The 23,727-nt window shown below is 42.4% G+C and overlaps 1 protein-coding gene across 5 annotated transcripts in view; it reads right to left on the bottom strand.

Moving 5' to 3' along the window:
- The window catches only part of stard3nl (STARD3 N-terminal like), a 52,373-nt gene extending 28,879 nt beyond the window's left edge, over positions 1-23,494 (bottom strand). For all 5 annotated transcript variants that reach the window (XR_001320360.2, XR_001320359.2, XM_014139118.2 and 2 more), the window contains exons 1-2: positions 23,303-23,494; positions 12,379-12,827 (exon numbers count right to left, since the gene is read on the bottom strand). Coding sequence is in view for 3 of the 5 variants with exons in the window: in XM_014139118.2 (XP_013994593.1) it covers positions 12,379-12,573 (195 nt within the window). In the remaining 2 variants the exon portion in view is untranslated. The remainder of the gene's footprint in view (positions 1-12,378; positions 12,828-23,302) is intronic.
- Positions 23,495-23,727: the final 233 nt, after the last annotated feature.

Below are 23,727 nucleotides of genomic sequence, written 5' to 3'. Positions count from 1 at the left end.
TGGAGCTCTGTCAGAGTGACCATCAGGTTCTTGATCACCTCCCTGACCAAGGCCCTTCTCCCCCGATTGCTCAGTTTGGCTGGGCGGCCAGCTCTAGGAAGAGTGTCGGTGGTTCCAAACTTTTTCCATTTAATAATGATGGAGGCCACTGATCTTGGGGACCTTCAATGCTGCAGACATTCTTTTTGGACCCTTCCCCCCCGATCTGTGCATCGACACAATCCTGTCTCGGAGCTATGGACAATTCCTTCGACCTCATGGCTTGCTTTTTGCTAAGACATGCACTGTCAACTATTTCAGCCACACACACACACACACACACATTGCTGACAGGTGTATAAAAATCAACCACACAATCTCCATAGACAAACATTGGCAGTAGAAAGGCCTTACTGAAGAGCTCAGTGACTTTCAATGCGGCACAGTCATAGGATGCCACCTTTCCAACATGTCAGTTTATAAAATCTCTGTCCTGCTAGAGCTGCCCCAGTCAACTATAAGTACTTTTATTGTGAAGTGGAAACTTGTAGGAGCAACAACAGCTCAGCCGTGAAGTGGTTGGCCAAACAAGCTCACAGAACGGGACCGCCGAGAGCTGAAGTGCGTAAAAATCTGCTGTCCTTGGTTGCAACACTCACTACAGAGTTACAAACTGCTTATGGAAGCAACGTCAGCGCAATAACTGTTTGTCGGAAGCTTCATGAAATGCGTTTCCATGGCCAAGCAGCCGTACACAAGCCTAAGATCACCATGAGCAATGCCAAGAGTCAGCTGGAGTGATGTAAAGCTCACCGCCATTGGATTTGGAGCAGTGGAAACGGGTTCTCTGGAGTGATGAATCACGCTTCTTCATTTGGCAGTTCGACAGATAAATCTGGGTTTGGCAGATGACAGAACGCTACCTGCCGCAATGCACAGTGCCAACCAATTTGTAAGTCGCTCTGATTAAGAGCGTCTGTTAAATTACGTAAATGTAACTATGAGGTTTAGTGGAGGAGGAATAATGGTCTGGGGCGGTTTTTCATGGTTCGGGCTTGGTCCTTTAGTTCCAGTGAAGGGAAATGTTCTAGACGATTTAGGGAAAGCCCTTTCCTGTTTCAGCTTGACAATGCCCCCGTGCACAAAGCGAGGTCCATACAGAAATAGTGTGTCAAGATCGGTGTGGAAGAACTTGACTGGCCTGGACAGTGCCCTAACCTCAACCCCATCGAACACCTTTGGGATGAATTGGAACACCGATTGCGAGCCAGGTCTAATCGCCCAACATCAGTGCTCGACCTCACTAATGCTCGTGGCTGAATGGAAGCAAGTCCCCGCAGCAATGTTCCAAAATCAAGTTGAAAGCCTTCCTATAAGAGCGGAGGCTGTTATAGCAGCAAAGGGGGTGACCAAGTCCATATTAATGGCCATGAAATTGTAGATTTTCCAAAGGCGCTCATCAGTGGCTTGTATGCGTAGAGGCCTGGAGATGCTAAACTTGTTTATGTTAATTAACGGTCAGTTACCATGAGACCGACAGTGTTTTGCATGACAATAACCGTCTGACAAAATTTAATCCAGGGTAACACCAAGCAGTTTAATCTCCTCAATTTGCTCAATTTCCACCTTATTCATTACAAAAAAATTGTGTTCAGGTTTAGTTAATGATTTGTCTCAAATACAATGATTTTTGTTTAAATATTGTATAAATATAATAATTTTTTTCTTGCCATCCATTCTGAAACCAACTGCATTTATTTGTTGTGTTGCATTGATTTCACTTACTGTGGTAGCTGACGTGTAGTGTTGAGTCACACAGGCTTTACTTGGTGTCAGATCATTAGTAAAGATTGAGAAAATAAGGGCTCTAGACAGCTGTCCTGGGGAATGCCTGATTATGTTGGAGGCTTACATTAAAAGAACACCCTCTGGGTTCTGTTAAACAGGTAACTCTTGATCCACAATATAGCAGAGGATATAAAGCCATAACACATATGTTTTTCCAGCAGCAGATTATGATCAAATTGGTGCATTCACCTTATGATATGGGGGGGTTAGAAGGATTACTTTATCCTATCCCAGGTATTCCTTAAATAGGTGGGGTTTCAGGTGTCTCCGGAAGGTGGTGAAGCTGCACTGAAGTCTAACAAAACAGCTCCCACAATCTTATCAATTTATCTCAGACAGTCATTTGTGTATGTTGAATGTCCTTTCCTATATGCATGCTGAAAGTCTGTTAATTTGTTTACTGTGAAATAGCATTGTATCTGCGCAAACTATTTTTTTCCAAAAGTTTACCAAGGGTTGGTAACAGGCTGATTTGATGTTTGAGCCAGTAAAAAGGGTGCTTTGCTATTCTTGGGTAGCAGAATGACTTTTGCTTCCCTCGAGGCCTGCGGGCACACGCTTTCCTGTAGGCTTAGATTGAAGAGAAGGCAAATAGGACTGCAAATATCGTCCGCTATCATCCTCAGTAATTGTCCATCAAAGTTGTCAGATCCAGGTGGTTTGTCATTGTTGACAGACAATTTTCTCACCTCTTCCACACTCACTTTACAGATTTCAATATAACAATTACAATGCTTGCCTTTCATAAATTGGTCAGTCATGTATGGATGTGTAGGTTCAGAATGTTGTCATGCATAAATTTGCTAATCTTGCCATTGAAAAAAAATATCAAAAGCAGCTGGCAATATCTGTGGGTTTTGTGATGAGCCATCAGATTAAATGAATGGAGCCGAGTTTGCATTTTTTGGCCAAGATTTTATTTAAAAGCTTTTCACTATCATTAAATTTTGTTTCATATTAGAATGTCTTCTTTTTGTTAAGTTTAGTCACATGATTTCTCAAACTTGCAGTACGTTTGCCAATCGGCTGTGCAGCTACACTTATTTACCATTCCTTTTGCCTCATCCCTCTCAACCATACAATTTTTCAATTCAAGGGGATTTAACGGTTTTTACAGTCATTTTCTTAATGGGTGCATGCTTATTAGTAACTGGAATAATCAATTTCATAAATGCTTCAAGTGCAGAATCAGGATGTCACTCATTACACACAGACCAACAAAAATTTCACATCTTCAACATTTGGAATCATTGTAAAACCTCTGATCACTTACACACTATTTTAAATCCAGTCTTTGGAACATTGTTTTTTTTCTAGATATGGCTATTATATTATGATCACTACATTTGATGGGTGTGGATACTGCTTTAGAGCAGATTTCTGCAGCATTGGTAAAGATGTAGTCAATACAAGTGGATGATTTAGTTCCTGTGCTGTTCGTCACTACCCTGGTAGGTTGACTGAACCTGAACCAGGTTGCAGGCACTGGTTACAGTTTTAAGCTTTTTCTGTTGACAGCTTGATGAAAGTCAGTCAATATTTAGATCACATAGAAAATATACTTCTCTGTTGATATCACATACATTACCAAGCATTTCACACATTATCCAGACACGTACTGTTAACACTTGGTCAAATAGCAACTTCCCACAATAATAGGCTTTAAGGTGAGGCAGATGAACCTGAAGCCATGTTACTTAAATAGCATTTGACATGAGATCCTCTAAGCTTTACAGGAATATGACTCAAACAGCAATTCCTCCATTGGCATTCCTGTGTCTATTGTAGATGTTATAACAATATATTGCTACTACCGTATCAAAAGGAATTATCCAAGTGAGTTTCAGAGCCAGTATATGCATGTTTTCTGTTGCTAGCAAGATCAATTTCATGCACCTTATTTTTTAGGCTACATACAGTATGTTAATGTTGGTTATTTTTAGCGCTTTTCTGGGATTCTTGGTTTTTATTGCTTTACTGGGAGGCTTAGCAGGGTAGACATGACAGCAATATTTATATTTGAGCTGATTGTGAGCAGTTCACCCTGCACAGTGGGCTTCCTACTAGGGAAAAACATCTCCGTGCTAACAGTATAACTCAGGATGATAGGAACATGATTACTGATGATAATAGCCGTCAGATTGACAGAGGCATTTAGAAGAACATAAATTAGGTTACTTACATTATGACTGCCAACACTCCTGGGAAATGTACATTTGCAGCAGTACTACGACAGCTCAGTGACAATGGCTGGGATTATCTGAGCAGGTCTTGGGTCACTGATAAAGTCATTGTCTCAATGCAGCCTTGAAATGCGAGGACAGGGTCCAGAGTACCAAAGTAAAAAAAAAAAAAAAAAAATTATAAAAATGTCCATTGATTCGAGGGATCGAGGTCCCTGAACCAATAAGTTGGTTGTATTCATGAAAGTCTTATGTGATGGGTTACGTTCCCCAACAAGAATCCAAAAATGTAGCCACTCAAACAGAAGTGGGAACTAAGTCACTAACAACCAAAACGAAATAGGTGGGGTTTTTAAATGGGGTGTCCACTGAAAGTTGACTAGCAACAAGAAAGTGTGTGCTAAGACACCCACCATGAGTGCCCACTAAATATGCCCCAGAAAAAGCAAACCAAAATAAAACCCCACAAAAATGTATAATATGGAGTAAAAAGTAAAGGAGAAAACAAGATAAAAGGTTTTGTTTTTCACAAACTTAATGAGGAAGCGCTAAACAGCAGTAAAGCTCTTCCAACATCTCTCATGCCAGTGGAAACTTTCCGTGGGAATGAATATTAATACCATTTAAAAATGTAGATTTTTTTTGCATTGGATATATTTACCATATGGAGACATAAACCTTTTACCTTATCATAAGTAGACAATTGCAAATGATTAAATCCTTCCAATTTTTTGTTTTTTAAATGGAGTTATGAATTGAACTTTAATTTTGTTGACTCTTCACATGGGATGATTTCACTGAACAAAAATGAATATTGAATGATCCCCAATTATCCATCGCATCTCCCAAAAACTTTTCAACATCTGTAAAATGATAGTCTAGAAATTAAAGCTTTGGTTGTCTTCCTCTCAGGCTTCCATGTCTTCTCCTTGGGTCTCCTCAATGTCCATCCCTTGAACATCAGACTGAGGCCTCATCTTCACTGTCACTTTCCAACCTTGTTGAGGATGGCTTGTCAGGCTCAAAAAGCCTCAAATTTGCCCGGAAGGCCACCAATTTTTCAACCCTTGTATTGGTCAGCCTGTTGCATGCTTTGGTGTGTGTTCCCAAACAAGGACCAGTTGCGGTGTGAGGCGGCTGATGTTGGTGGGATTTGGAGGAGTATGGAGGCAACGGGGGAAAGCGCCTCAGATCCAAAGTCCCTTCCACCAGGTGGCTGATGAGATATGTTGGCACGACCGCCATATTGCATCTCCATACCAAAGCCCTTGCTTGGAAGTGTACTTTGCCAGACTGCCAAGATCCTTGCCCTCATCCAGGCCAAGGTGGCGAGACACGGTAGTGATGACACCATAGGCCTTGTTGATCTCTGCACCAGACAGGATGCTCTCGCCAACATACTTGGGGTCCAAAATGTACGCTGCGGCGTGTACGGGCTTCAGGCAGAAGACTTCATGCTTTTTGATGTATTTCAGAACTGCAGTTTCCTCTGCTTGGAGCAACACTGAAGTGGGCAGGGCAGTACGGATTTCTTCTCTTACATCTGCAAGCAGAGTCTGAACATCAGACAGGATGGCATGGCCTCCCTCAATCTGTGCAATGGCTACTGCTATAGGTTTCAGGAGTTTCAGGCTGCTTACCACTCTCTCCCAAAATACAATCATCCAGGAGGATCCTCTTGATGGGGCTGTCCATATCGGCAGACTGTGATATGGCCATTTTTTGGAGAGACTCTTTCCCCTCCAGGAGACTGTCAAACATGACAACATCACCCCAACGGGTGTTGCTGGGCAGCTTCAATGTGGTGCTCTTATTCTTCTCACTTTGCTTGGTGAGGTAGATTGCTGCTATAACTTGATGACCCTTTACATACCTAACAATTTCCTTGGCTCTCTTGTAGAGTGTATCCATTGTTTTCAGTGCCATGATGTCCTTGAGGAGTAGATTCAATGCATGAGCAGCACAGCCAATGGGTGTGATGTGAGGGTAGGACACCTCCACTTTAGACCAAGCAGCCTTCATGTTCACAGCATTGTCTGTCACCAGTGCAAATACCTTCTGTGGTCCAAGGTCATTGATGACTGCCTTCAGCTCATCTGCAACGTAGAGACCTGTCTGTGTCTGTTGTCCATTGTGTCTGTATTCTTGTAGAATACAGGTTGAGGGGTGGAGATGTAGTTAATTATTCCTTGCCCACGAACATTTGACCACCCATCAGAGATGATTGCAATATGATTTGCTTGACCTTCACTTGAACTCTCCACCCTCTCCGAGTTGGGCATCTCCGGCGCGGCCCACGCTTGGATTGCATCCTACCTGACAGGTCGCTCCTACCAGGTGGCGTGGTGAGAATCTGTCTCCGCACCATGCGCTCTCACCACTGGTGTCCCCCAGGGCTCTGTTCTAGGCCCTCTCCTATTCTCGCTATACACCAAGTCACTTGGCTCTGTCATATCCTCACATGGTCTCTCCTATCATTGCTATGCAGACGACACACAATTAATCTTCTCCTTTCCCCCTTCTGATAACCAGGCGGCGAATCGCATCTCTGCATGTCTGTCAGACATATCAGTGTGGATGACGGATCACCAGCTCAAGCTGAACCTCGGCAAGACGGAGCTTCTCTTCCTCCCGGGGAAGGACTGCCCCTTCCATAATCTCGCCATCACGGTTGACAACTCCCTTGTGTCCTCCTCCCAGAGTGCTAAGAACCTTGGCGTGATCCTGGACAACACCCTGTCGTTCTCCACTAACATCAAGGCGGTGACCCGATCCTGTAGGTTCATGCTCTACAACATTCGCAGAGTACGACCCTGCCTCACACAGGAAGCGGCGCAGGTCCTAATCCAGGCACTTGTCATCTCCCGTCTGGATTACTGCAACTCGCTGTTGGCTGGGCTCCCTGCCTGTGCCATTAAACCCCTACAACTCATCCAGAACGCCGCAGCCCGTCTGGTGTTCAACCTTCCCAAGTTCTCTCACGTCACCCCGCTCCTCCGCTCTCTCCACTGGCTTCCAGTTGAAGCTCGCATCCGCTACAAGACCATGGTGATTGCCTACGGAGCTGTGAAGGGAACGGCACCTCCATACCTTCAGGCTCTGATCAGGCCCTACACCCAAACAAGGGCACTGCGTTCATCCACCACTGGCCTGCTGGCCCCCCTACCTCTGAGGAAGCACAGTTCCCGCTCAGCCCAGTCAAAACTGTTCGCTGCTCTGGCACCCCAATGGTGGAACAAGCTCCCTCACGACGCCAGGACAGCGGAGTCAATCACCACCTTCCGGAGACACCTGAAACCCCACCTCTTTAAGGAATACCTAGGATAGGATAAAGTAATCCTTCTAACCCCCCCCTTAAAAGATTTAGATGCACTATTGTAAAGTGGTTGTTCCACTGGATATCATAAGGTGAATGCACCATTTTGTAAGTCGCTCTGGATAAGAGCGTCTGCTAAATGACTTAAATGTAAATGTAAAACTCTGCATCCAGCAAATGAGTAGATAATGCATGTCTGGCTGGAGGGGTGTATGCTGGGTGAAGAACATTCAAATCTCTTCCAATACACACTGTCTGTGAGCATCAGAGGTGAACCAGTTGCATATACAGCTCGAGCAAGACATTCATCAGCATCTGACTACGTTCCTCCATTAAGTCAAAAAAACTTCTGATTCCAGGAGGACCATGAGCTGTTGCTATCGATAAGGTGTCTGATTCATCATTTTCACCTCAAATAGAAGTTGAGGGACTTTTGTCAGAGGTTGCTTGTTGTGAGTGCTTTGGGAACTTTATGCACTTGGCGAGATGATTCAGCATCTTTGTTGCATTCTTCACATATGATTTGGCACAGTATTTGCAAATGTACACAGCTTCTCCCTTCTACATTAGCTGTAGTGAAATGTCTCCACACATCAGATAGTTACAGGAAAATGTCACGGGCACTATCAGACAAAAAGTGTAAACATTTTTTTTTAAATGATACAATTCCATGTACAGATAAATAGTTAAGTAGTTAGATTAAACAACTCCTTTGTAAGATAAATGTTTGTAAGAAATGTGTTTGTAAGATAACATGAAAACAGGTGAATGAACACTCAGTTAGCAGGCTCAAGCAAGCTAAACCCACATGGTAGCAAACACTAACTAGCAGAAATTAACAAGTTAGAAATGATTTAAACACACTTTGCTGTAGGCTACTATTTACTAGTTAACAAAAAAAATCATGTCATAAAATATATTCACCCCACCCAGTATTATAATCAAAACTTACCAGAAAGCATGTAGTCCTTGGCTCAGACAGTGTAGTAGTGCGAGTTCAATAGCATCTCATTAGTGTGCAAGATCTTGAGAATCAGCTGTACATGTGATGGAAGAATACACTGTGCATGCAGAGGGTTGTAATTCCATTGAATTGGGGATAGTTTAACCAAAATATGCCACAAGACCTAGAATTTCCTTATGTGTATCCCACAAAAAGGTTCACTATTATAAGCCATCTTTTTTTGCTGAATTTAAGCAAAATTCCCAGAATTCCCAGGCTTAAGTTCCCAACCCTTTGCAACCCTACCAGCTGCTCTAATATACCACCTGTGTCAGCAACACATCCTGAGCAACAAGGATGATTCCAATCAGGGCAAGCCACACCCAAAAAGAACCAACATCGAAATCGAGCAAAACCTAACACCTTCCCCCTTAAGACAACAAATATATCCAACATTTTTGTTAGACAAGTTTGCACACAACCAACAGAAAACTCCCATTTCACAACATAAATGTGTTGCCTTCTCCAAATTAAAACATTATGAGAGTTAAAACCAAGACAAAAAACAGCCACCTATGTACATATATACAATTATATTTCTTATTTGTTAAGCTTTTGCTGCCTAAAGCTCAGAGAAACAGAGGTAAAATTTCTCTGTGTAGCTTTCCAGAGCTCTCATCCCCTTGGGACGACCCCCACCAAAACAAAACTAATTTTCAATACAGCAAAAACATGCAGTCAAATGTATGCCAGGGCTAGACACTGGCTAAACAAAAATTGACTGCCCACCCTTGAAAGACAAAAATCAGCAACCAAGTTGTCCTTACCACGGACATGATTTCAAGGCCAAACTCCAGCAAAGGAGAAAGCGATTCGTGGAATGTACATTTTTTTTAAATCCTTGAGTTAATAAAGCGGCATACAAACATGGACTCTTGAGCAAGGGAGCTCCAATGCAGGCGTTTCAGCCTAGCTCAGTGCTTTCTGTGGTGGAGGAGCAGCCAGCAAAAGCAGAGCGTAGGTGTTGGTAATTTTCTCTAGTTGCGTTGTGATTGGCTCAGTGTTCTGTCACTCAGGGAGACACTACATTGCCGCAGAATCTTCAGGGAGCGCTAGGAAGTTCAAGCCCCTTTGGGTGGCGCCATAGATTTACATTAGAAGTGCCCGTCCAAGGCTCGAGGTAATTGGCCACAGATAAAAAGACGTCAAATGATGTTATATTTACCGTAGCTTTGGACTGATCATGTCAAAATCAAAACTCTTAGCTAGCTAACTAGACAAGCAGTTATCATCATGAATCACATTGACAATCTACTGGCAAATCAGTTTCAATTATTGATCAAATATATCGGTGCTCATCGGCCATAAACTTCACACAACAAGGCAGTAATTGCAAATTCAACAATGTGTGGTTTCGAAGGAATCAATGGCTAACTGTGACAAAGCAATTACTATTTTGCTTCCCGTCTGCTATTTGGTGGAGAGGGTGTGTGGTCCAAGTCTAGGTTTAAAACATCGGACTGAAAAAGTCTCTTTTCCAAGCTTAAAAGGATAAACATTCACACACAACACCATGGGACAGAAAAAGTTGAATACATTGGCCTGATCACCCATGACGTGACAGCCTATAGGAATGAGGTGGCAGTGTGGTGGACTACAGAAAACAGAGGGCCAAGCACACCCCGATTCACATAAACTGGGCTGTAGTGGAGCAGGTTGAGAGCGTCAAGTTCCTCGGTGTCCACAACATGAAGGACCTATTATGGTCCAAATACACCAACAGGGCACAACAACGCCTCTTCCCCATCAGGAAGCTGAAAAGATTCAGCATGGGCCCTAAGATCCACAAAAAGTTACAGCTGCACCATTGAGAGCATCTTGACTGGCTGCATCAACACCTGTTATGGCAACTGCTTGGTAACCGTATCCGTAAAAGGCAGTGTTATGTAAACTCTATGCAGGACTACAATAAAAAAATGGGTCAAAGTGGGTCAAAAAAAAAGTGCGCTTTTGATATTTTAAGTAGAAATTGTTCACCAATATAGCTTTTAAAAGCCTGTTATAGTAAATGAAGTGCCTTTGGGATACACGTTAACAGTAACTGCAAACTTTTCCCAGTAACAAAGGGTAGTGTTTCAAAATGATTAATTCATCTTAAACTACAGTAGTCAATATTGAGCTCTATCAATACGTTAATAAGCTATGAAAAGGGCCTGATAAATACAACAGCTTGGTACAACTGTCATGTAATGACTAAACCGGACCATGAAGTTAACAGGAGCGATTCATTATAATGTCATTGAATTGGGACTGAAAAACCTCATTGCAGGAATTCGCACATATCCAGATTAGAGGTCGACCGATTATGCTTTTTCAACGCCGATACTGATTATGGGAGGACAACAAAAAAAAAGCCGATAACGATTAAAATCGGCCAATTTTTATATAAATATATTTGTAATAATGACAATTACAACAATACTGAAAGAACAATGAACACTTAATATAATACATAAACAAAATCAATCTAGTCTCAAATAAATAATGAAACATGTTCATTTTGGTTTAAATAATGCAAAAACAAAGCGTTGGAGAAGAAAGTAAAAGTGCAATATGTGCCATGTAAAAAAGCTAACATTTAAGTTCCTTGCTCAGAACATGAGAACATATGAAAGCTGGTGGTTCCTTTTAACATGAGTCTTCAATATTCCCATGTAAGAAGTTTTAGGTTGTAGTTATTATAGGACTATTTCTCTCTATACCATTTGTATTTCATATACCTTTGACTATTGGATGTTCTAATAGGTACTTTAGTATTGCCAGCCTAATCTCGGGAGTTGATAGGCTTGAAGTCATAAACAGCAGCTGCTGGCAAACGCAGTAAGGTGCTGTTTGAATGAATGCTTACGAGCCTGCTGCTGCCTACCACCGCTCAGTCAGACTGCTCTATCAAATCATAGACTTAATTATAACATAATAACACACAGAAATACGAGCCTTAGGTCATTAATATGGTCAAATCCGGAAACGATCATTTCGAAAACAAAAAGTTGATTCTTTTTGTGAAATACAGAACCGTTCCGTATTTTATCTAACGGGTGGCATCCATAAGTCAAAATATTGCTGTTACACTGCACAACCTTCAATGTTGTGTCATAATTACATAAAATTCTGGCAAATTAGTTCGCAACGAGCCAGGCGGCCCAAACTGTTGCATATACCCTGACTCTGCGTGCAATGAATGCAAGAGAAGTGACAATTTCCCTAGTTTAATATTGCCTGCTAACATGAATTTCTTTTAACCAAATATGTGGGTTTAAAAATATATACTTCTGTGTATTGATTTTAAGAAAGGCCTTGATGTTTATGGTTAGGTACAGTCGTGCAACGATTGTGCTTTTATTGTAAATGCGCTTTTGTTAAATCATCCCCCGTTTAGCGAAGTTGGCTGTCTTTGTTAGGAAGAAATGGTCTTCACAGTTCGCAATGAGCCAGGCGGCCCAAACTGCTGCATATACCCTGACTCTGTTTGCAAGAGAAGTGACACATTTTCCCTAGTTAAATTCATGTTAGCAGGGAATATTAACTAAATATGCAGGTTTAAAAATATATACTTGTGTATTGATTTTAAGAAAGGCGTTGATGTTTATGGTTAGGTACACATTGGTGCAACGACAGTGCTTTTGTCGCGAATGCGCTTGTTAAATCATCCGTTTGGCGAAGTAGGCTGTGATTCAATGATAAATTAATAGGCACCGCATCGATTTTAAGCAACGCAGGACAAGCTAGATAAACTAGTAATATCATCAACCATGTGTAGTTAACTAGTGATTATGTTAAGACTGATTGTTTTTTATAAGATACGTTTAATGCTAGCTAGCACCTTACCTTGGCTCCTTGCTGCACTCGCATAACAAGTAGTCAGCCTGCCACGCAGTCTCCGCGTGGAGTGCAATGTAATCGGCCTTGATCGGTGTCCAAAAATACCGATTACCGATTGTTATGAAACCTTGAAATCGGCCCTAATTAAATCGGTCAACCTCTAATCCAGATTGCACTTACCAGGAGTCTATATTCACTTTCATGGCGCATTAAAAAAAACGACTTACATTGAGCTCAATGATCCAGAGCAAGGTGATGAAGAGGAGGTCAAAGGTGACAAAGAGGCAGAATGTCCTCCTGACATCGGAGATACACTTCTTCTCGCTCGCCTCATAAGACTCTATGCGGGCCAAGAGAGGTGTGGTGTTTATGCCCCGGAGGGTGGCTCTCGAGTCCACACTGCTACCACTTATGCTCTCCATAACTGGCCACGCCGTTCACTCTGGGCTGGCTCCACCCACTAATGAAGCGTCAGTCAGCTACTTGGTTGCTCCTCCAGTCACAGCCAATGACAGTAAAGGCCGAGGAGCTTTGGCAACGCCCACCACTCAAGGGGTGTGCCCACACCTGCTGCTTGCAGGTATTGGCCCCGTCGACTGGTCAGAAGAAGGCCCGCCTACTTATCACATCCAGTGATGATGACCGCGGATGGATGTCAGATGCATCCCTGCCTCAGCTGAAAAAGAGAAAAGCCAGGCCTTCAGTACATGCGGTTTACATTTCACATTAAGGGTCAATTCGATTTGCTTACCTGCTTTTATTTCAAATGCAGGCAGTAGACCTATTTACATTACTGCCATTTACTTTAGTATATTACCGCATGTAAAATAATACTTGAAACCAGAGCCATCTATTTACATCTATGGCTCGTCTTAAAACCTTTCATCCTCATTACTTGCATTAAAAGCCTCCCTCAAGTGTGACTGAATGTATATTGTACATAACATACTTAACTATTGCTGTACATATACTATTCTTCAGATATACTACAGATTCTATCCATACATCCCATCACACATACTGTACATACACTGCATTCGGAAAATATTCAGACCCCTTGACTTTTTCCACATTTTGTTACGTTACAGCCTTGTTCTAAAATTGATTAAGTGCATTTTTTCCTCATCAATTTACACACAATACCCCATATGTCAAAGCATAAACAGGTTTTTAAGAGACGTTTACAAATGTATAAAAATATAATTTCAAATATACCTTATTTACATAAGTATTCAGACCCTTTGCTATGAGACTCGAAATTGAGCTCTGGCGCATCCTGTTTCCATCGATCATCCTTGAGATGTTTCTACAACTTGTGCCACCGGTTGTAAATTCAATTGATTGGACATGCTTTGGAAAGGCACATACCTGTCTATATAATGTCCCACAATTGACAGTGCATTTCAGAACAAAAACCAAGCCATGAGATTGAAGGGATTGTCCGTAGAGCTCCGAGACAGGATTGTGTCGAGGCACAGATCTGGGGAAGGGTACCAAAAAATTTCTGCAGCATAGAAGGTTACCAAGAACAAAGTGGCCTCCATCATTCTTAAATTGAAGAACTTTGGAACCCCCAAGACTCCTCCTAGAGCTGGCTGCCCGGCCAAACTGAGCAATCGGGGTAGAAGGGCCTTGGTCAAAGAGGTGGCCAAGAACCCGATGGTCACTCTGACAGAGCTGGGGACTGGGAGAACCTTCCAGACAACCATCTCTGCAGCATTCCACTAATCAGGCCTTTATGGTAGAGTGGCCAGACGGAAGCCACTCCTCAGTTAAAGGCTCATGACAGCCAGCTTGGATTCTCTGGTCTGATGAAACAAACATTGAACTCTTTGTCCTGAATACCAAGCGTCACGTCTGGAGAAACCTAGCACCATCCCTAAGGTGAAGCACGGTGGTGGCAGCATCGACTAGTCAGGATTAAAGGAAAGGTGAACGGAGCAAAGTACAGAGGGATCCTTGATGAAAACCTGCTCCAGAGCGCTCCGGACCTCAAGACTGACAAAGGTTCACCTATCAACAGAACAACGACCCTAAGCAAACATCCAAGACAACACAGGAGTGGCTTCGGGATGTCTCTGAATGTCCTTGAGTGGCCCAGCCAGACCCCGGACTTGAACCCGATCGAACATCTCTGAAAAGACCAGAAAATAGCTGTGCAGTGACGCTCCCCATCCAACCTGACAGACCTTGAGAGGATCTGCAGAGAAGAAATGGGAGAAACTCCCCAAATACAGGGGTGTGCCAAGCTGGTAGTGTCATACCCAAGAAGACTCTAGGCTGTAATCGCTGCCAAAAGGTGCTAAAACAAAGTACTGCGTAAAGGGTCTGAATACTTATGTAAATGTGATATTTCAGTTTATTTGTTATACATTTTATGTGGAAAAAGCCAAGGGGTCTGAATACTTTCTGAATGCACTGTAGATGGGAGGGGGAATAGGGCAGCTGAGGGATGGGATTAAAAAGGTAACTATTGTAAAATATGTGTGTTCGTAAAATGTATATAGTGTGTATAAGCTGGAAGTAGAAGCCTAAGTGTTGTTTTCCATTTGTTTACTCCAATTAGTGGTGGGGTTAGGGGAACATAAAGGAAAATATATTTTACATTATGTTCCCCTAACCCCATCATGATGCAGACAATTACATTGATGGAAGCTACAAGCTACATGCCATATTAAAGCTGATATACACCCCAAAACACAGGCAGAAACTGCTTCCCTGTTTGGCGATGTCTTCGATGTTAGCTAGCTAAGCTCATGCGCAGAAACACGTCATCGGGTCTAACGGTCATCAAATCAAAAGGCACTCCTTCGATATAAAGTTGTTTTTAACGAAAATGAAAACGTGTTTGTCACTTTCAAGAGGTTGGAGTAATAACATGTTCAACTACTTAACACACATACTTGAATCTTTGCATTTAGATTCAGAGAAAATTAACAAGGAAGGATTTTTCACTTCTCTCATTGACTTCTCAAACCCTAGCCTGGGCCTGGTTCTCTATAGCGATGGAACTTACAAGTGTTTTTACAATGCATCTTTCCTACAACGGCCGTTTCCCAAAACGCCATGCAGAGAGAACGGTCGCTAAGTGCATCGTTGGAGCATGTGTACTGATGGGATACTGATGGGATAGAAAGGGAGCACTGCTCTCGGATCAGCTTTCTCCATTCAAATATATTTCCTGAACAGAATTATTCCACAATACTGACAATGGATCAGCTCCTATTGAGATATTACCACCTACGGCTGCAAATGTTGAGGGGGCTTATTCTAATACTTACCCAATAAAAATGAACTAAATCACAGATGCCTATTCTAATGTACAGTGAGGGAAAAAAGTATTTGATCCCCCGCTGATTTTGTACATTTGCCCACTGACAAAGAAACGATCAGTCTATAATTTTAATGGTAGGTTTATTTGAACAGTGAGAGACAGAATAACAACAAAAATATCCAGAAAAACACATGTCAAAAATATTATAAATTGATTTGCATTTTAATGACGGAAATAAGTATTTGACCCCCTCTCAATCAGAAAGATTTCTGGCTCCCAGGTGTCTTTTATACAGGTAACGAGCTGAGATTAGGAGCACATTCTTAAAGGGAGTGCTCCTAATCTCAGCTTGTTACCTGTATAAAAGGACACCTGTCCACAGAAGTAATCAATCAGATTCCAAACTCTCCACCATGGCCAAGACCAAAGAGCTCTCCAAGGATGTCAGGGACAAGATTGTAGACCTACACAACGCTGGAATGCGCTACAAGACCATCGCCACGCAGCTTGGTGAGAAGATGACAGTTGGTGCGATTATTCGCAGATGGAAGAAACAAAAGAACTGTCAATCTCCCTCGGCTTGGGGCTCCATGCAAGATCTCACCTCGTGGAATTGCAATGATCATGAGAACGGTGAGGAATCAGCCCAGAACTACACGGGAGGATCTTGTCAATGATCAAGGCAGCTGGGACCATAGTCACCAAGAAAACAATTGTTAACACACTACGCCGTGAAGGACTGAAATCCTGCAGAGCCCGCAAGGTCCCCCTGCTCAAGAAAGCACATATACATGCCCGTCTGAAGTTTGCCAATGAACATCTGAATGATTCAGAGGACAACTGGGTGAAAGTGTTGTGGTCAGATGAGACCAAAATGGAGCTCTTTGGCATCAACTCAACTGGCCGTGTTTGGAGGAGGAGGAATGCTGCCTATGACCCCAAGAACACCATCCCCACCGTCAAACATGGAGGTGGAAACATTATGCTTTGGGGGTGTTTTTCTGCTAAGGGGACAGGACAACTTCACCGCATCAAAGGGACGATGGACGGGGCCATGTACCGTCAAATCTTGGGTGAGAACCTCCTTCCCTCAGCCAGGGCATTGAAAATTGGTCGTGGATGGGTATTCCAGCATGACAATGACCCAAAACACACGGCCAAGGCAACAAAGGAGTGGATCAAGAAGCACATTAAGGTCTTGGAGTGGCCTAGCCAGTCTCCAGACCTTAATCCCATAGAAAATCTGTGGAGGGAGCTGAAGGTTCGAGTTGCCAAACGTCAGCCTCGAAACCTTAATGACTTGGAGAAGATCTGCAAAGAGGAGTGGGACAAAATCCCTCCTGAGATGTGTGCAAACCTGGTGGCCAACTACAAGAAACATCTGACCTCTGATTGCCAACAAGGGTTTTGCCATCAAGTACTAAGTCATGTTTTGCAGAGGGGTCAAATACTTATTTCCCTCACTAAAATGCAAATCATTTTATAACATTTGTGACATGCGTTTTTCTGGATTTTTTTTGTTGTTATTCTGTCTCTCACTGTTCAAATAAACCTACCATTAAAAGTATAGACTGATCATTTCTTTGTCAGTGGGCAAACGTACAAAATCAGCAGGGGATCAAATACCTTTTTCCCCTCACTGTATACCCAATGAAAATGCAAAAATCACAGATTTGGCACACTATTGCACACATTAAGCTACACATCATGAACTATATTTCAGACAAATTACAGACCGCCTACAAGTAGCAAAATAGAACTCAACTGAACATTTAATGTATTTCAATATGATTGAAATAGACATATATACTGTCTATATTTTAATGCAGTCATCTCTCATCTCTGATTTGAAGCATATTTTTATACGTCGCTTGTTTGTATCAAATCCAAAGACATAGCCAACTTTGTATTGGTAGCCAACTTTGTATTGGTAGCCAACTTTGTATTGGTAGCCAACTTTGTATTGGTAGCCAACCTTGTATTGGTAGCCAACTTTGGTCTGAAGTTGTTTAGTGGAGATCTTTGTGGATAAAGTCACTTGGGAGGGGGAAAAAAAACGTCTAGCGATACACTTATCTGTTCTACGAGCGGTCTGAGCCAGGCGTTAGATTACGAGCGGTCTGAGCCAGGCGTTAGATTACGAGAGGTCTGAGCCAGGCGTTAGATTACGAGAGGTCTGAGCCAGGCGTTAGATTACGAGAGGTCTGAGCCAGGCGTTAGATTACGAGAGGTCTGAGCCAGGCGTTAGATTACGAGCGGTCTGAGCCAGGCGTTAGATTACGAGCGGTCTGAGCCAGGCGTTAGATTACGAGCGGTCTGAGCCAGGCGTTAGATTACGAGCGGTCTGAGCCAGGCGTTAGATTACGAGCGGTCTGAGCCAGGCGTTAGATTACGAGAGGTCTGAGCCAGGCGTTAGATTACGAGCGGTCTGAGCCAGGCGTTAGATTACGAGCGGTCTGAGCCAGGCGTTAGATTACGAGCGGTCTGAGCCAGGCGTTAGATTACGAGCGGTCTGAGCCAGGCGTTAGATTACGAGCGGTCTGAGCCAGGCGTTAGATTACGAGCGGTCTGAGCCAGGCGTTAGATTACGAGCGGTCTGAGCCAGGCGTTAGATTACGAGCGGTCTGAGCCAGGCGTTAGATTACGAGCGGTCTGAGCCAGGCGTTAGATTACGAGCGGTCTGAGCCAGGCGTTAGATTACGAGCGGTCTGAGCCAGGCGTTAGATTACGAGCGGTCTGAGCCAGGCGTTAGATTACGAGCGGTCTGAGCCAGGCGTTAGATTACGAGAGGTCTGAGCCAGGCGTTAGATTACGAGAGGTCTGAGCCAGGCGTTAGATTACGAGCGGTCTGAGCCAGGCGTTAGATTACGAGCGGTCTGAGCCAGGCGTTAGATTACGAGCGGTCTGAGCCAGGCGTTAGATTACGAGCGGTCTGAGCCAGGCGTTAGATTACGAGCGGTCTGAGCCAGGCGTTAGATTACGAGCGGTCTGAGCCAGGCGTTAGATTACGAGCGGTCTGAGCCAGGCGTTAGATTACGAGCGGTCTGAGCCAGGCGTTAGATTACGAGCGGTCTGAGCCAGGCGTTAGATTACGAGCGGTCTGAGCCAGGCGTTAGATTACGAGCGGTCTGAGCCAGGCGTTAGATTACGAGCGGTCTGAGCCAGGCGTTAGATTACGATGGTTTTGGGAAACATCTCAGAGATCTAACAATGCTCATACCATGGTTCTAACGATGAATTTAGCCTTAAAATGCTTTTAGGAAACCGGGCCCAAGTGTGCCTCGATTGCGTTCACAGAAGTCTTGCGATGTTGCGCCTCGATTTACAAACTCGGTTAACAAGGCGACACTCCATCTACACTCCTCCGCCACATTTATTGGATTGGTTGAACAACGCAGAAGAGAACCTCCAGACAGTTTTTTCCCTCATCAGGACCAGAAAGAAAGAAACGCAGCTCAGGCGTTTTTTTACACCTGCTACGTTAGGTTACTTGAAAACGAATCATCAAGCCCTTAACTAGGTGAGGTAGTTCAGGACTCTAAAAAAAATTATGATCAGGGTTATATAAAAAATTAAAAAAATAAAAACTGGCCTAATGTACAATAACACAGGTACAGAAGCTACATTAGTCTAATCAATTGTAGAAATCGAAACTTTCTACATTGATAGGATGGGCAACGCCAGTCCTCGGGGGCCTGATTGGTGTTACACTTTTGCCCCAGCTAACCAACCTGACTCCAATAATCACCTAATCACAATCTTCAGTTTAGAATGCAATTAGTTTAAAATAATATGTGTTTGCTCGGGATGGGGGAAAAAAGTGTGAAACCACTCCGGCCCCAGAGGTCTGGAGTTCCCAATCCCCGGGGCCTCATTTCTAAACGCGTTGTACAAACAAAATATGCCCCAAAACTTGCATGCACCAGTTCACCAGTTGAGATTGAGGGCTTTAGACCATGCGTACACACAGTTTCTAGCAGTTGCAATATTGCATTGCAAGAAGGCAAAAGTAGACTACTAGTAGCCTTCTGTAAAAGGGGAATATATGATGAAACTCATTCATACCCCTCCAAAAAAATGGTAGCTAAATATTAATAACATGCAATAAGTGATAAGAGCAAAAATGTATTTATTTTATCTTTGCATTCTAAAATAATTTGAAATAAGCATCCATTTCCTATTATTTCATTTCCATGAATGATCATTGCAGAATAAATTCCTCCCTTGGTCTTTCTGTGATTGTTCACGAGGATGAAACTAGCCTATAGGCCTACAACAAGTTAGAAAAGGTTACCATCGTCCCATCGCTCATTTAATTGGGCCAGCTTCAGAGTAGTAAATACAGTATTTTGCTCTATGCAGTCTGTTTAATGATTGAATAGACTGTACACCTTTTCCATTGATGTTTGTAGGCTAGCCTACATCTGAATACTGTAATGTAAACTTTCTCAAGTAGACAATATTTCATTCATAAACAATGCATATACCCATCATATGCTTTGTAGAATAGATTCCTCACCTTTTCTGTCCATGATGCGTTCATTTTCCCAAAGTAGCCATACAACAAATTACCATATGCATCTCTCATTTACTTGGGCTTATTAGATGAATAATAAAATAAAAAAATGTCTTAGCCTATGCATCCGAAAGGGAGCGAGGTTTATAACATACAGGTGAACAGACAGTTGATATTTTGCATTGTAGTGTGTAAGCTACAACTAAGTAGGCCTACTGTAGTTAAAAACATTTCAGAGTAGACAATGTCTCAGAATTTGCGGGCATTGGAGCATATTTAGGGTCGGGAAAAGGTAAATGCAAAACATTGAATTCAAAAGATCTGTTTACAGGTCCACCACCATTTGCAATTTTTTTCTCTTTAAGAAACAGTCAGATGCAGCAGATGTCACTGGAAAATAAAACATTCTGCCAACACCTCCAAAAGACATTTGATCAAGTTGGCCTTTGGTATTTTCAGGAACGCGAGCACACAGTTTTACAACAGGTCTGATTTATAATGGGTGACATGCAAATGTATGTGCGCCAAGTTTATAAATCTCTATTTTTGTGCGTGCAAAGGCTTTGAGAAACGGCGCACGCAGATTGTGTCAAATTTACGCAACGGTTATGAGGCCCCTGGCCTATACTGATGATCATTTACTAATGCATTGCTACAACTCGTCATCAAGAACCAGGGGATCATTTATAACTGTTGCATACATTTTAAACTAAATATCTGCATGTGCCATTTCTGAAAAGACTGCACACACACAAAAATATTGAGATTTGTAAACACGGCACATGCCATACATACGCATGTTTCCCATTCTAAAAATCAGACCTGTCTGAATCTATGCACCCACGAACGAGCATTATAACTCCACCTGAAAAACACCCATCATTCACCTTTCATGGTGACAATAACACACTTATTTACTCTATACCTTGGAAGTAACAGAATTAGGCCAAGACTGTATTTAAAGGAAATAGCAATGGAAAACTTGATGAAATGTCATTGGAGGTGTTGGCAAAATGTTTTGTTTTGCAGTGACATTTGCTGTAGCTCATCTGAATGTTTCGAAAAGCCAAAAACTGCTTGGATTGTAAACTGTCATGGTCAAAACATATTGATACAACAGTAGCTAAGATGGTGAGAAGTCTGTCCATAATAAAGCACTGCTCTCCCTTAACAACACTCAACAAGGCAGGTCCTACAGGCCCTAGTTTTGTCACACCTGGACTACTGTTCAGGTGTGTGGTCAGGTGCCACAAAATAGAATAGAGCAGCACGACTGGCCCTTGAATGTACACAGAGAGCTAATAATAATAATAATAATAATATGCATGTCAATCCCTCCTGGCTGAAAGTGGAGGAGAGATTGACTTCATCACTACTTGTATTTGTGAGAGGTATTGACATGTTAAAAGCACAGATGTTTAAACGACTAGCACACAGCTCAGACACCCATGCGTACCCCACAAGACTAGTCAGAGGTCTCTTCACAGTCCCCAAATCCCGAACTGACTATGGGAGGCGCACAGTACTACATAGAGCCATGACTACATGGAACTATATTCCACATGAAGTAACTCATGCAAGCAGTAAAATTAGATATAAAAACCGATACAAATACACTTTATGGAACAGCAGGGACTGTGAAGCAACAACAAAAAAGGCATGTACATGTGTGGTAGTAGAGTAGGGGCCAGAGGACAAACACTTAATGTGAAATCTGTTGTGAATGTATTGTAATGTTTTTTAATTTGTATAACTAACTGCCTTAATTTTGCTGGACCCCAGGAAGAGTGGCTGCTGTCTTGGCAGCAGCTAATGGGGATCCATAATAAATACAGACTGACCGGGTGAACCCAAGTGAAAGCTAGGATCCCTTATTGACGTCACCTGTTAAATCCACTTCAATCAGTGTAGATGAAGGGGACGAGACAGGTCAAGTAAGTATTTTTAAGCCTTGAGACATGGATTGTGTGTGTTCAACTCAGTGGGTGAATGGGCAAGACAAAAAAATGTAAGTGCCTTTGAATGAGGTATGGTAGTAGATGCCAGGTGCACCGGTTTTAGTGTGTCAAGAACTACAATGCTGCTGGCCTGGGTATTTCACACTCAAGTTTCCTGTGTGTATCAAGAATGGTCCACCACCCAAAGGACATCCCGCCAACTTGACAACAGTGTGAAGCATCAACGCTTTTGACAATTTGAAGCCCACGCCCAACGAAGTGAGGCTGTTCTGAGGCCAAAAGGGATGTTCCTAATGGTTTGTACACTCAGTGCATGTATTATGTTTATACATGATAGTCTACTCGAAATATGACATTACAGTATTCAGACGTAGCCCACAAATGTCAATGGAAAACCCTATCCTAACTTGTTGTAGGCTTATAGGCTATTTCGTGAGTATGAAACCATCAGTCAGAAAAGGTGAGTAATTTATTCTGCAAAGATAATGGAAATTAAATAAATAGTTGGAAATAGACGTCTACTTGATTGAGGAAAAATGTACTTACTATGACTGTGCACCTAGCCATTTTAAGACGAATACACTAAGTCGCTCTGGATAACGCCATCTGATAAATTACTTAAATATAACATGTAATGCTTTTTCTAATTATTTTACAATGCATCTATTTCCGCTCTTCTCACTAACGGCAAATGTTTGCATCTTATAATTTATCTATCCGTTTTTGTTATGAATAAGTGTCATATTCCTGCACTAGGCTACTTTAGCCTTTTTGCAATGCAATGCTTCAACCACTAGAAACTGTCGTACGCATTGGTCTAAGTTTGCGGGAGGACAAGCAAATTCTCAAGTCTAGTTCGGTTTTTATAAATGCCACATTTTGCGTGAAAACATGGAATGCTAGCGTTAGTTTTTGGGGCATATTGAGTATAGACAACGTCTATAAATGAGGCTCCAGTCTTCCCTACAACGAGGCAACGACGTGATTTGAGTTACCGCAACGCGAGACTACTGCAGCTAACCACTCACTGTTGTGCTTAATGTTGACTTTCTTGGAATTGGGCATTTGGCTACATTGTTGCAAGTTCTGTTCCAAATATATCAACTAATAACAAATGTGCAGTAACTTTACCTAATGCAAATTGGGGTTAGTGATATTAATCATTATGATCTGTTAAACTGGTTAAACAGATGTCCATATATGGCATCGAATTCAGCACAACAACATACAGACCCGACCGACGCTCGAGGAAAAAACGACACAGTCCACCGATATCTTTTTGGGCAGCTCGTGAGCAGGCGCCCAATAAAATTATTCTTCATAGGAGCAAATGTTTCTATAATCATGATTAATGAAAGTATGCAAATGACATAGGCTGTGTTGCAGTGAAATTGTTATCTTACCTTTAATTGTACAGCTCGCTACCTGTCGTTTTCTTCTTACACCCCGCTGTCTTTGGCATGTTATGCGGAAGACTAAACTGTCAATCTAATAGGGCGGAAATACTTCATTCCGTCGGACAGGAAATGGGGTGATAATGGGCGCGTTCGAGCGGTTCACTTTTGTCAAGTCGCCTTCCAAAGTGTGTTGCATTAGGGCAGGGTTTCCCAAACTCGGGCCTGGGGCCCCACTAGGGTGCACGTTTTGGCTTTTACCCTAGCACTACATAGCTGATTCAAATCATCAAACTTGATGAGTTGGTTATTTGAATTAGCTATGTAGTGCCAGGACAAAAAAGGGGTGTGTTAAAATCCACTTAATCAGTTTTATTTGGAAATGATTTAGTAAGTAATACTTAAAATCTAAGTCTAGTTGTCTTATTTTAAAT

Source organism: Salmo salar, chromosome ssa14 (genome assembly GCF_905237065.1).
Source record: "Salmo salar chromosome ssa14, Ssal_v3.1, whole genome shotgun sequence".
Classification (NCBI taxonomy): Eukaryota; Metazoa; Chordata; class Actinopteri; order Salmoniformes; family Salmonidae; genus Salmo; species Salmo salar.
Note: the sequence above shows the minus strand (reverse complement) of the source record. Positions and strands in the feature narration are given on the sequence as shown.